Source organism: Pezoporus wallicus, unplaced genomic scaffold, assembly GCF_028554395.1.
Source record: "Pezoporus wallicus isolate ANWC-B61680 ecotype Strahan unplaced genomic scaffold, APGP_CSIRO_Pwel_v1 contig_12814, whole genome shotgun sequence".
NCBI classification, from domain to species: domain Eukaryota; kingdom Metazoa; phylum Chordata; class Aves; order Psittaciformes; family Psittacidae; genus Pezoporus; species Pezoporus wallicus.
Genome location: NW_026640662.1, coordinates 103446 through 116383, shown reverse-complemented (window position 1 = coordinate 116383; position 12938 = coordinate 103446). Strand labels below are relative to the sequence as shown.

At 59.6% G+C, this 12938-nt stretch overlaps 1 protein-coding gene across 1 annotated transcript; it reads left to right on the top strand.

The window, feature by feature from the left end:
- Positions 1-935: 935 nt before the first annotated feature.
- Positions 936-11155, top strand: CCDC92B (coiled-coil domain containing 92B). Its single transcript, XM_057420006.1, has 4 exons — positions 936-1040; positions 5145-5298; positions 7408-7455; positions 10003-11155. The coding sequence occupies exons 1-4, from the start codon at positions 996-998 to the stop codon at positions 10608-10610; spliced, it is 855 nt and encodes a 284-aa protein (XP_057275989.1). The 5' UTR covers positions 936-995; the 3' UTR covers positions 10611-11155.
- Positions 11156-12938: the final 1783 nt, after the last annotated feature.

The following is a 12938-nucleotide window of genomic DNA, read 5'->3' as shown; positions in this document are numbered from 1 at the left end:
CACGCAGACAGAGGTTTGAACCATCTGAGGGAAGAACAGGATGTGGGATGACAAAATGATTCCACAATCCCCTATGGGCTGCCCTGCAGCACATCCACATGCTGCTTGTGTGCTGAAAGCTGATACACACAGAACATCAGCAGGTTTAATGTGAGGATGGCAGCACAACCCAGCTGAGCACCATTCCAGGAGCACTGTGCTCCCTGGAGCAGTTTTGGTTTAAGGGAAGGGGAATCATCAGACTGTCAGCTGACGGGGAGGACGCTACCATCTCCCTGTGCCTGCACTGCCGTGAGCATGGAACAGGCCGCTGCATCTGTGCTTCCCTGCTGTGCAAGAGGTGCAATGAATTGAGTCATCTGTGGAAGCAGGGCCCCAGCTGCTCTGGGTACCGCAGACAAAGGGCACGGGGGACCAGTAACCACATGAGAACTCCCCCCCCCAGTGTAGCTCCTGGGGAGCTCTGCTCGTCCCGCCGGTTCCCTCACCGTGCCCCGCTTGAATCGCATCCCCCCGAGCCGCGGTACCCGCCGGGATGCCCCGGATCCCGGGGCCGGGCCCCGCTCTGCTCCGGGCAGGGCAGGAGGCGGCTGCGGAGGCCGCCTTCAGCACCGCGGACAGCGGAGGGGACCAGCGGAGCCCCGGTCCGGTGCCGGGGGGGGAACCCGGCGGAGCACCGGAGGGGATGACCGGGGATGGGGACCCTCGGAGGGGGATGCAAAGGGGGGGATGAGCCGGGGGGGGTGAACCGGGCGCTGTTCCCCGGCCCCGCCGCGCCCCGCAGGCTCCCGCCGGTCCCCGCCCGCCCGCGCCTCGCCCCGGCGGAGCTCCCCAGTTCCGGTCACGTTGCCGCCTGTTTACGGCGCGGCTGCCGGCGGGCGGCGGGGCCGGGCCGGGCCGGGTGAGGCGGGGCCGCCGCAGGCAGCGCGGGGCAGCGCAGGAGCCCGGCGCGGCCCCGGCCCCGGCCCCGGCCCCGCCGCCGCCGCGTTCGCCGCATGACGCCCAGCGGGCACCCCCCGGGGCCCCGCCGCTCCCCCCAGGTAAGGGCCCGGGGCAGGGCGCGGGGCTGCTGAGGGGCCGGCGGGGAGGGCTCGGTGGCGGCGGCGCTGTCCCGCCCGCGGTGCCCCGGCGCCTCCCGCGCCCGCCCCGGGGCCGCTTCCCCCGCTCGTACCCAGCGGCCGCTCGCTGTGCCCGGCCCGGCGGGGGCTGCCCGCGCCGCTGGGTGTCGGCAGGAGGGCTCAGCCGGGCACCGGGAGGCGCCGCAACCGGATCCCCCAAAGCGCGGGGCGGCTCCGCCCGCTTCGGGGGTGATGGATCCGGAGCTGCCGGGCCCGGTCCTGCTCCTGACGCAGAGCTGAGCCCGTTGCTCATCCCCTGGAGCGGCGGGAGAAGGCACCCGCAGCCGGATGAGAAGCTCCAGCTTCGGCTGTTGGCAGGCAGCTGCGCTCAGAGAATTGTGAGAAAACGCAGTAATTTATGATCAGCATTTGCACTGATTTCATCTTTAAATAGATACTGATAGAGAATGAATAGCAAATAGAGCTCCGAGTAATTCCGCCTCTGCTGAGATCAGGGAAGGTTTCGCACTGACTTTCCCAAGGCCAGGATTTCACCTCTAGTTTCTATTCCTGGCATTGCCACTACCTCTGTGACCTTCTGTGAGTTTCTTAGCTTCCTGCTGCCTTATTTCGCTTCCCTTTAAAGGCGCGCTTGCTCCGTGGCATTGTTGCAAAGTTTGTGTTTGTGTTCTCTGAGATCGTAAATTCTGAGCAGTATGGATTCCTAATGGGTATCAGTGTTTATCCCTGTGCATGTTTTAGTGCAATGGAGAGGGGGGTGCTGGCAACCATAGCAGGATAAATTATTGACCTGTTCCTGCAAAGCTTGCTTGTGCCCTCTGACTTCCAGTTAATTTGCTATTTATGGGGGGAAATGAGTACATGGGTGAGGGCTGGATCCTGGCGTGACGATGTTTGTGCTGGGTTTTGTGTACAGGCTGCATCTGCCTTTCGAATGCATCATCAGCAACTGAGGGGTTTTAATCTGGATCAAATTTGTGGGATTCTGATGGGCATTAAACAGGCTTTGGACTTTGGTATACTTTTGTCCTGGAAGCAAATGCTCACACAATCTGTGCAAAGGCAATCAGCTCTTTGCAGACCTCCAGCTGAATCGGTGATTGTAGCTATTTCAGGAGGCTCCTCCAGTACTTTTAGTTTGTGAAACACGAGTTCTCATAAGCAGTCACTGTGCTTTGGCTCTTGTGTCTTTGGCACAAGCTGAAGGTTCCTGTCTTGCTTCGGCGCATAGAAATGTGGTTATCAGCACTTGCTGGGTGCCTTGAAGCCCTCGACATGGGGAGCTTTGGCTTGATGAGCTGGGAGACGCCGTGGCCCGGTAAAGCATTAAGTCAGTCAGCAGCTAATCCCTATTAACTCCCAACACCTCCCGAGTGGTTGTGCTGTGTGAAATGACCACGGGCACGCACCAGACTAAAGGCTCAAACTGCTGCTGCAATCTCCAGTTGACTTGGGAAGCACTGGAGGAAAGAGATCAGAAGAGTTTGGTTCTGAAACCCCTTGGGATAAGGGCTGGACACGGCCTCTGCTGCTGCCTCTGGCAATAGCAGAAACCCTCAGACAGAAACAGATGCTGATGAAGCCTCAGGACCAAATTACAGCTCCATTAACAGCTCTCAGCTCTTGCATCACAACCTGTGTGTGACACAGAGCGGTCCAATGGCCACAATGTGGAACAGTTCGTTCCTCCCTTCACCTGTGGGCTGTGGGTGGTGAAGCAGCAGCAGCCTCTGGTCACCCTATGTAGCCCCCAAGCCTGTTGGAAGGGGCACAGGAGCCCCAGGACAGATCTGGAACTCCCCATCACTGCTTTCCACATGTCCAGCACTGTGCCCCATTGCCTGGGAAGGCAGCTCCTGCCCTCCCTCCATGTCCTGCTGCCGGCGGGAGCTTCCATGCAGGCAAAGCGACGTGCCCTCCCCTGCCATGACAGCTCTGACGTTCCTCCTGCTGCAAGCTGAGACCTGTTTCTTGAGGGAAGCAGTGGAAGCCACAGGACAGGCAAAGCTGCTCCGAACCCGCTAAGGATTTCCTATGGCAGTTTTGGAAACAGACTCCCCCTCTCCCCACACACAGGTAAATTATGCAGGCTTTTCATCCTCCGAAGCAGAGACAACAAACACATCCCAATCCCAGATGTTTTTCCTCTGACTTCCTTTTCAGGTTGATATTTATCAACGTTTTCTTTTTCAAGAAAAACATGTTCATTGGTAAAAAGGGTAATTTCCTACTTAAAGGCAGGAGGCAAAGTTCAATGGAAAATTTGCAGCCATTTCTACTAAAGCCATTTCCACCAGACAGAACAAAGTGCTTGAAAATAGCACTACGTGTCCCTGGGGCTTCGTCCAACCTACTTTCTTGTGCTTCCCAAGACGAGGTGCCACAACTCCCATCATGAAGCAGCTCCGGAGCCCAGCACATGGCTCTTCCACAGCCCCGCAGGGTGGCAGGGGGTGTGTGCCCTAACACGATTTGTGTTCCCAGCCTGTGGCAGGCTCCAGGTGACTTCCATCACTTCCAACACCCCCTCACACCTTAGCGAACCCCCATCATCGTCGTGTCTCCTGTCTGTTAATTACAACTCCTTGTCAGGAAAGGCTGGGGACTTAAAGGCTTCAGAATCATCAGCTTGCCGCTCAGAAGGAAAGGGATGATTGGGAAGTTAAGTCTAGAGCTGGATTCTTCCCCCCCCCCCCGGTTCCATTCTAGAAAGCCCAGCACGGAAGGGCTGCAGATCCCTGCCCAGAGCACCCAAGCACGTTCCCCCAGGCAGGGCTATGCAGGCTGGGTCGGGGCTGTTTTCACTTCCATGACGTTGTTCCACAGGGAAGCTTTAAGCCAGTATAAATCTTACTTCCTGCAATAATTGCCTTGATTGAGAAGCAAGACCTTTGTATCTGCTGCTTTTAGGTATCACACCAGCCTTTCCCATGCTTATCCATCACGTTCATGGAGTGAATGTGTGGAATGTTTCGTTCCTGAGCAGCAGAGCCATCCCAGAGCTGAAAATGTCATTATTTTGCCTCCAGAAATAAGCACGAACATCAAGACCTGGGTTTAAGGTTAGCACAGGTCAGAGAGGCTTTGGCAGGAACGCGGGGCACTGCCAAGACCCCTTTCTGTGGAACGGATTTTAAGTGCAGCTCGATTCAATTTGGTGGCAGGACCTGCCTCCGAATGCTGTGCGTGGTGGTGCTGGGTGAGCAGAGCACAAGCTAAAGCGCTCCTTAGTTCTGAAATTCCTGTCGAAAGGAAACTGAAGTCAGATGCACGTGAAGGAGGGGATGGAGCAGCTTCCCAGGGACAGGACAGTGCACGCTGCCCCTCAGGCTTCCTGCCACATCTCCCCATGGAATTGTTTAGCTTAGAAAAGGCCTTTAAGATCCCCAGGTCCAACCATTAACCCGGCACTGCCAGGTTCTCAGTTTGCTGTAGCTTCTCCTCCCTCTGGGCTGGCTGCGGGCAGTGAGGACGGGTTCCACATCCACACAGAAAGGTGTTTCCCAGGATTAAGGGTCCTCTGGGGGTTTATTTTTCCCTTCCTGGTGCAGCGGCTCAGGTAGGCAGCTCCTGTAGCCATCAACACGTGGTGATGGACCCCGACAACACAGGAAGACAGCACAACTCCTGCCAGGGCTCCGGTCAGAGCGAGCATTCTGTGCTTTCCCTGGGTAGATCTGTCTGCAGCTGCTGCTGTGTAATATGTGACTTGTCAAGTGAGAGCCAGCATCGCCTCTGGTGCAGCTCCCAGCTGGGGGCTGTGGGGAGCAGTCCTGTCCCAGTGCAATCCTGCTCAGTGAAGGAGCATTTCCTAAGGCCAAAGTCAACACAGAAATGATCCATTCCGATGGCAGCAGCATCTCCTTGTGCAGCCTCTGAGCCCCCAGCCCGGGTACAGGCAGGATGGAGCTGGGGCAGGCTGGGGGCCATTCCCAAGGGATCTGCACATCCCTGTGGAAAGGGTAGAGCAGCATCACCCTGTGGGCTCTGCCCCTGGCAAGGTCTCTGGGGACGGGGCTCACAACCTGCATGCTGCTGATCATGAGCCTCCTCCGCTCCCCACAGGCCTGGACAGCGAATCTGGTTGCAATGGAGACCGTGTCCCTGGAGCACCAGATCCAGAGCGTGCACCGGCACATCGCCTTCCTGAAGAAGGAGCAGATGGAGCTGCTCCATGCCCTGCACCTGGAGATCCTCCGCTTGCAGAAGCACTGCTCAGGTGAGCGCTGGGGTGCTCCCTGCGTGTGGGAGCTGCATGCCCATGGAGCACATTGGGTGGGGAAGCTCCTGGGGCTGGCCTGCACCAGATGAGCTCCAAGCCCCCGGGAAGCACGGCCCCACGCCTGCCGAGGGGCTCAGGGACCGCTGCAGATGTGGGGTGCACAGCAGCCAGCCCCCAGCACGGCCCCGCTGCAGCAATGCCACCTCCTCCCCTCGCAGCCTCCAGCCCGCCGTTGAAACTCATCCCAACTCGTGCCGTCGCCCACATCAATAATTCAGCCGTAGCTAATTGCTCCTTGTCTTCAGCCTCTCACCCTCCCTGATTCCTGGGAAACGAAGGAGTATCTGCAGTGATACAATTGGCTGGTTTTCCCCATCCTTTCCAAGCTTTTGCTGTTCTGTTTCACCGTTTTAATGCCTTCATCCATGGTGTCTCCAGATAGGAGAAACAGAAGAGGTTTTGTACCTAAATCAGGGTAGGGGGTTCTGAGTCCCCAGGGGCAGAACTGAGCCTGTGCACGGTGGGTTGTCAGTGATCTCCTCGTCCTGTTGTGACCAGATGACAGCAGTGTGAGCAGACAGGGCTGACACCCTGCTCTGAGGTGTGTGGCTCTGCAAGGCCCTTTCTCCCGGGGCGATGGGGCAAAGCCCTGCTCAGTTTTAAGGTGAGGTTTCAGTGCTGATGCCCGGTGGGGCTGTTTGCAGGGGGAAGCCCGGTGGCTAAGCCAGCACTGCCCATGCTGCTGTGCCCTGCGCTGACGGTTCAGACCTCACACATCCGCAGCACCCCCTGGAAGTGCCCCCCCCCAGAGCTGTGCCCCAGCTGCCACCTCCTCATCCCGAGGAGCTCCGTGAGGCTCCCAGCAGCCCCCATGGCTCCAGCGCAGAAGCCGGGCCCCGGGTTGTGTTCTCGCCCCGCAGGGCCGCGTCTGCTTTGGGAACGGGCAACTCCTTTAGTTGTCATTTGAAATGTATCCAAGGCTCCAAACCTATTGTTGTAGCTTCAGAAGAGCACCAGCGTCCCATTGATTTCCAATGGGCAGTCGGGAGTGCTGAAAGCTTTCCAGAAACTGCATTACGTGCTGGGTTACTTCTGCTTCCCGCTCCAGGTTTGTTTTCCACGGCAGACGGGCAGAGCAGCCCGAGCCAAGCGCTCTGCTTCAGAAGGGTGGCAGCGATGAGGATTACACTCAACGTGAAAGCAGATTAAAAGAAAAATGTAGGGCAAAGATTAACCGTTTGAGCTCATTTTCAAGGGAAAAAAAGCCTCAAAACAAGTGAATGCTGCTGCTGCTGCCCCGCTCCTCCTCCCCTGGGAGGGGCTGGTGCTTGGGTGGGCTGGGACAGTTAATTTGTGGGGCTGTCTGTAACGGGGTGCAGGGTGAAGTGAGCTCCAGAAAGCCCTGAGCTCCCTTTTGAGCTGGTTTCGTAGCCCGGGGCTAGGCAGGGAGCAGGCAAGGGCTGCAGGCCTGCGATGGGCTCATCCCTGCAGGATGCTGCTGCTGCTGGGTGCAGTGTAGGCAGGGGGCAGCTCTGCCTGCAGCTGCCTGCACCCGAACCCCAGACCCTGCCAGTCCCAGTGGCCAGCCCAGGGGGTGATGTGGAAGCTGCATGGTGCCTGTGGAGCAGGGAAGCATCCTCCTGCAGGCACATGGTGTGGGACGAGGCTGTCCCACCTGCATCACGTGCAGAGGCAGGGATCAGCCTGGAAGCAGTAAATTATGGAATGCTTCTGGTGGCAGCAGCTCACACTTTGGTCTATTTTCAGCCAGCTGCTCTGCTCTTTGTCCTGATTTAAAGCACCAAAAATGGCTCAGCAACTCTTAGTAAAGGCAAAGGCATTGCTGGAGTAACGTGGGGCAGGACCTGCGCACGCTGCCGTGGCCACGTCGCAGGGGCCGCTGCCAGATCCCAGGGCTGCCTAATACGTATAAATTGCTGGAACTGCCTTACGGGCTCAGGCTGTGGCTGGTGCTCTGGGACGGCCACACTCACGCCAAGGGCTGGACAGAGGCAGTGCCAGTGCCACCACCGCGGTGACCACGGCAAGCACATGGGATGGGTGGGAGGGATGCTCCCTCTCAGCCCTGTCTGGTTTCTCTTCCAGAGCTCACTCATGACCTGGAAATGAAAGAGCTGGAAGCCCGCCAGCAAGGTAAGAGCACTGCAGAGATAAGGGGAGCAGCGGGGCCACCAAAGAGCCTGCGGCTGGAGGGGGCCCCTCGGGCTGCCCAGGGAGGGGACATGGACCTTGTCTGTAGGGAGCAGAGGGGCTGAGGGCAGGGCTGGGATGTCAGTGTGCGCATTCACAGCCTGTTGGCAGCCCCCTGTAAGTCCTGGGAGCCACCTGTGAGGTTTTGCGTGTGAAAGCCAGCATCCCTAAAGCCCTGACACAGATCCCTGGGGTGGGACTCCAAGCCTGCAAGCCTTCCATCCGCAGGGAAACACCAACAAGGACATTACCAGCCCCACCTCCAGCTCCTCTCGCAGCTGGCATTCCAGGTGCTGATTCAGGAGGCCTCCCAGGTCATGAAACAGTCCCTTTTGTCCACAAAATTATCTTTCACATTCCAAAATAAGGGTGAGAAATGTCTCAGGAAAATGCCTGCAAACCCCAGGCACCATCCCAGGCCCGGGACCAGCCACAGAGAGCTGCCCAAAGGCATTTCACAACGGGCTGTCCCCTCAGGTGTCCTGGGACAGCCCTGAGCTGGGACCCGCAGCCCTGTCTGGCTGGAGAGCCCTGGGGCAGGGGCAGGCAGTGGTGCCCAGGCACCCGTGGCTAGCAAAGGATGCTCTGTGAGCAGCTCGGCTCCTCCTCTTCCTCCTCCATCCCAGGGATGAAGCTGACCTCGGGCAGTGCTGTGCTGGCTGCAGGGGGTTTGGTGCTCCCAGCCCTGGGATGTGCAGCAGGAAGCGCGTCACAGACCATGATGTGTGAGTCTCCCCCACAGGTCTCTGCCCATCCTTCAGCCTTTTAACAGCTTACAGAGAGTACAGTCAGATTTGCCACATTTATGGGGCAACCACCTAGTTTAAGATGCTATCAAATGATTGCTCTTCAAGTGCCACTCATGTGATAATTACTGCGTGCAACTGCCTCCCTTAAGTTCTCATTATAAAGCATTTTTCCTCTGCAGAAGACATTTAGGAGCTGAGGCTATAAAGCAGTTGCAAATCACATCGTAAAAAGCAGAGATTACTGCAGACAATGGGAGCAGGCCCGGGCAGGAGTGGGGAGCGCAGGCGGGTGCCAGCCTCACTCCTCTTCCTCACCACACCAAGGGCTGGGTGCAGCAGCTCACAGCCAGGGCTGCCAGGGGCACCGGGGATGTCTGTGCCCCCATGCCCCTGTGTGTGACATGAATTGCTGTGGGTGCAGTGCTTCCCTCCATCCCACACCCCCTCCAGCCTTGCAAGGGCTTTAGGCAGAAAGGATTAGGGAAAATGCAAAGCTCTGGTATCCAAATTCCTTTGCAGGTGTTTGCTCAGTGCAGTCTCTCTTGATGTCACCATGGCGGGTGGGATGGAGGAAGGATGGATGGATGGATGGATGGATGGATGGATGGATGTGTGAAGACCTCATAGCAGCCTTCAAATATCTGAAGGAGGCCTACAAGGATACCGGAGAGGGTTTAAACAAACAGTTCAGGTTGGGTGTAAGGCAGAAGTTCTTCCCTGTGAGGGTGCTGAGGCGCTGGCACAGGGTGCCCAGAGAAGCTGTGGCTGCCCCATCCCTGGCAGTGTTCAAGGCCAGGTTGGACACAGGGGCTTGGAGCAAGCTGCTCCAGTGGAAGGGGTCCCTGCCCTTGGCAGGGGTTGGAGCTGGATGAGCTTTAAGGTCCCTTCCAACCCAAACCATTCCATGATCCTGTGTCAAGCTGGAGCAATGCAGGGTGTGCAGGAGCAACGTGCAGAGCCCCACGTGAAGTCACACTGTTGGGTGCTGGTGCCGTGACTCAGAAGGGCCGGGGCAGGGAGGGTGCCTGTCACCCGCCGAGGTTTGGAAAGGGCAGGGAGGGCAATGGTGAGGAAGATGCTGCTTGACACAGCACCTCTGCTGTAGCCAATCCTGCCTGAGCCCTATTGCTGGCAGCCGGCTGCTGGCAGGGGCAGAGGTGACACGAGGTGACAGCAGGGCAGGGGCTGGCTGCCTGGCCATCCTGCACCGGGGACAGGATCCCCTGAGCCCAGGATGCAGGTTCCCTCCCTGCCAGCACAGCCGAGCTGCTCTGTAATCCTGCATTAGCACCTCCGTCCTCACATCAGGCTGTGGAGCCTCAGGGCTTGAGGTGCGAGGTCCCTCCTAAACCGGGCTGATGGTTTCAGCGCCAGCCATTCCTTTTCTGTCCCAGCTGTATGCTGCCCTGTGCCCAGTCACTTAGAAGTTTCTGTGCCCAGAAACTGCAGCGAGGCAGAGGCGGCAGTTCCACAGCAACAGCATCCTCCACAAAGTGCCTTTGCGTTTGGGTGTTACCCATCGCGCTGCGTCCCAGCACTACAGCCCAGGGCTGACGGCGCATGGGAAAGGCAGGGAGCCCGTGCGCACGAGGAGCGTGGGGAGTCCCAGCTCCGGAAAGCACCCGAGCAGCCTCAACGGCTCTGCTGGACGTGCCGGCACGTGGCCCGGCCTCACGGTCCTCTTGGGAGCATGCGGGGGGCTGAGCCTGCCCTGACCCCTGCCTGTGCCGTGTCCCCGCAGAGGTGCTGGACCGGGAGCTGGAGGAGAAGTGCCGCGCGATGGAGGCGCAGCTGCAGGAGAAGGAGAAGGACAACCTGGAGCTGCGCAAGGAGCTGCAGCACAAGGAGACGCTGGTGGCCGCGCTGCGCTCCAGCCTCCGCAACAAGGAGCGCCGGTTCCTGGAGCAGCTGAAGCGGCGGAGCCACCGCGTCACCATCCTCGACACGGAGCTGCAGAAGCAGACGGAGGCGGCCGCGTACCTCTCGCTGCAGCTCCACGCCACGGCGCAGCGGCTGCCGGCCCCCCGCGCCCCGCAGCAGCCCCCCGACACCGCCCCGGCCGACGGCAGGCCCCGGCGCCGCGGCCACAGGGCTCAGCCCCGGCGCCCGCCCGGTGACGGTGCCCGGCCCAGGGACCCCGCGCCCGAGGAGCACGACGCCATGCCCGACCCGGCGCTCTTCCTGTACACGGCGCGGCCGCAGCGCCCGCAGCCCTCCGTGGCCCCCCGCACACAGCGGCCGCCCCGGCCCCCCGCGCAGGAGCCCGCGGCCAGGGCCAGGTCGGGCAAGGGGGATCCCGGCAAGAGGCAGGAGCCCGGCCCCCGCGGCTCCCCCGGCACCAAGGAGTAGACGCCGAGCGGCCGGCATGGCCTGAGCCCTGCGGCACCGGGGTGGGCACCGGCCAGCGCTGCGGGCCCCCGTCCCCTCGAGGGGAAGGGGCAGCGGAAGGCGGGTGCCTTGCTCGCACCTCCTGATGCAGGCAGCCAGGAGGATCCCCCTTGCACAAAGGGTCTGAGCGCTGCGGGACAGTGGGCAGCAGGCACAGGGGCTGCAGAGGGGACACGGCTGGGCACCTGTGCAGAGCTCCGAGGAAGGAAGGAAGGAAAGGTGGCATTTCGGCAATGAGAAGAGCTTCCTGCTGCTGCTGCTGCCCCTCGGAGCAGATGCCAGGTGTGTTTCCCAGGCCAGGGTGCCAGGAGGTGGACGTGCAGCAGCAAGCAAGGGGCACAAGGTTTGGCACAGCAGGATGAGCTCGTTCACTGGGCCGGGCAGGAGAGGATCCCAGATGTTAAAGCAAAGTGCTCTGGGCTGCAGGCAGCTGAGTGGAGTTGGTCCTGTGGCTGAGGAGGGATCCTACCTGCAGGGCACAGTGCAGCTGTGCCAGCCTGGTCCCGCTCCCTCGCTCCCTGCGCCGCAGTTTGTCTGCCTCTGCATTTACCCACAGGACTTGGACAAGGTGGCTGGAGGTGACCCATGAGCACCGGTCCTGACAGATGCCCGCATGGCTCCTCACCCACCGCGGCCTCACTCCGTGTGCTGCAGCTCATGTCCCCTGTGCCGGGCTGGTCTCCTCTCGACACCAGCATCTCAGTTCCCAGTCACCTCCACAGCCAGGTCTGGGTTTGTCACCTGCAGTCCTCCCCACGGCCTCCCTGCACTACGGCCGTGCAGCACGGGCAGCCTCGCCTGGTCTGCAACACAAAGCATGCCTCCATCCCCCGGGTGTTGTGAAACAGCAGAGCAGGGAGAGCACAACAGGGCTCTGGTGGCAGGGCAGGGAGAAGGGCTCGCTTCTCCGGCACCATCAGGACCTGCGCTGCTCCGAGGGGCAGGTTCTACCCTGGTGTGTGGCTGCAGCCCTGGCCCCAATCCCTGCCTGCAGCCTCTCCCTGCCCCACTGCCTCCGTGGCTGGAGCTGCTGCAATGGGAACCCCATTTCCTTCCAGTGCAGTGTGAGACCTCTCCAGAAACATGGCCCTAGCAGACAGTGGGGCTCAGCCTGCCCCAGCTCCCCCGCAGCGTGCCCGTGCAGTCAGAGGTGTCTATTTTTGTAGTTCAATATTTATATACTATATTAAAATGCTTTTACGAGATTCTCAGCAGCAGTCCCTAGGCCATTGGCACAAACCAGCCCCATAGCGTACAAGCTGCACGAGCAGGACAGGAATTAGCAGATTTTGTAGCTATTTATTTGCCTGTGATGTGAATAGTCAAGCTTTGGAAGGCAAGACCCCTCCTGTTCCCCCATGAGGGTTGGGACCCCCACTCCCCAGTCTGAGCTTGGGAAGAAGCCCAGCAAAGCCACACTGGGGCAGCTCCCCACTAGCAGGGATCCAGGGAGCAGTCGCCCAGTGTGGAGCCCTGCAGAGGTTCAGCTTTAGTAGGAGATTTCTGCAGCCCCTGATGCATCCCAGAGTACAGAGACCAGCAGAGGCCCATCAGCTCCTGCCTGCCCTCCCCTGCTGCCACCCTGGGAAGGACTGCAGGGTGCTCTCATGCCCTGGCTGCCCAGCACTGTGTGCCCCAACTGCCCTCCCGAGGCAGGAGGGGAGCCAGGGCACAGTGGGGTGCATTGGCACGAGTGTGGTACAGTTGCACAAGGGAGACAAGCCCCAGCCTGGCTCCCATTGCAGAGCTTGGGGTGTGCTTGGGGCCCAGCCATCACCCACCCATGGGAGGCAGAGTGGGGTAGCAAGGGGCAGCCTGTGCTGCACTGCACTGGTGCAGCATCACAGCCACCTGGTCCCTGTGGTGTGATGCAGGGGAGGTGCCGTTTTGGCCTCTGGAAATCTTCGTTTCTCTCAGGTTCAGAGAGGTTCTGCTGAGCATTTGTCTCTATTCCCTTTCCACATGAAAGAGGGTCACGCGTGCCCCTGTGCTGCTCGGCTGTTCTGCTAGCTGTGGTGTGCACAGCTGCCTTCCCCTCTCCTCCCTAGACAATCCCGATAGAGAATGATGCATTTTTATTGGTAAGATCACGGTGTTCATGACTGACCTGAGCATTGAAAAGGGGAGGGAGACATTGATCCTTCTTCTGTGTAAATACCTGCCTAGCAATCAGCAGTTTTAGTGCCTAGTATGTAAATGAAGCAACCCTGTCTGAGCTGCAGGATCCCTTCCTCCCCACCACTAATTAGCAGCTTGCTCAAGGAGTGATCTCATTTCCAGGCCCCCCAT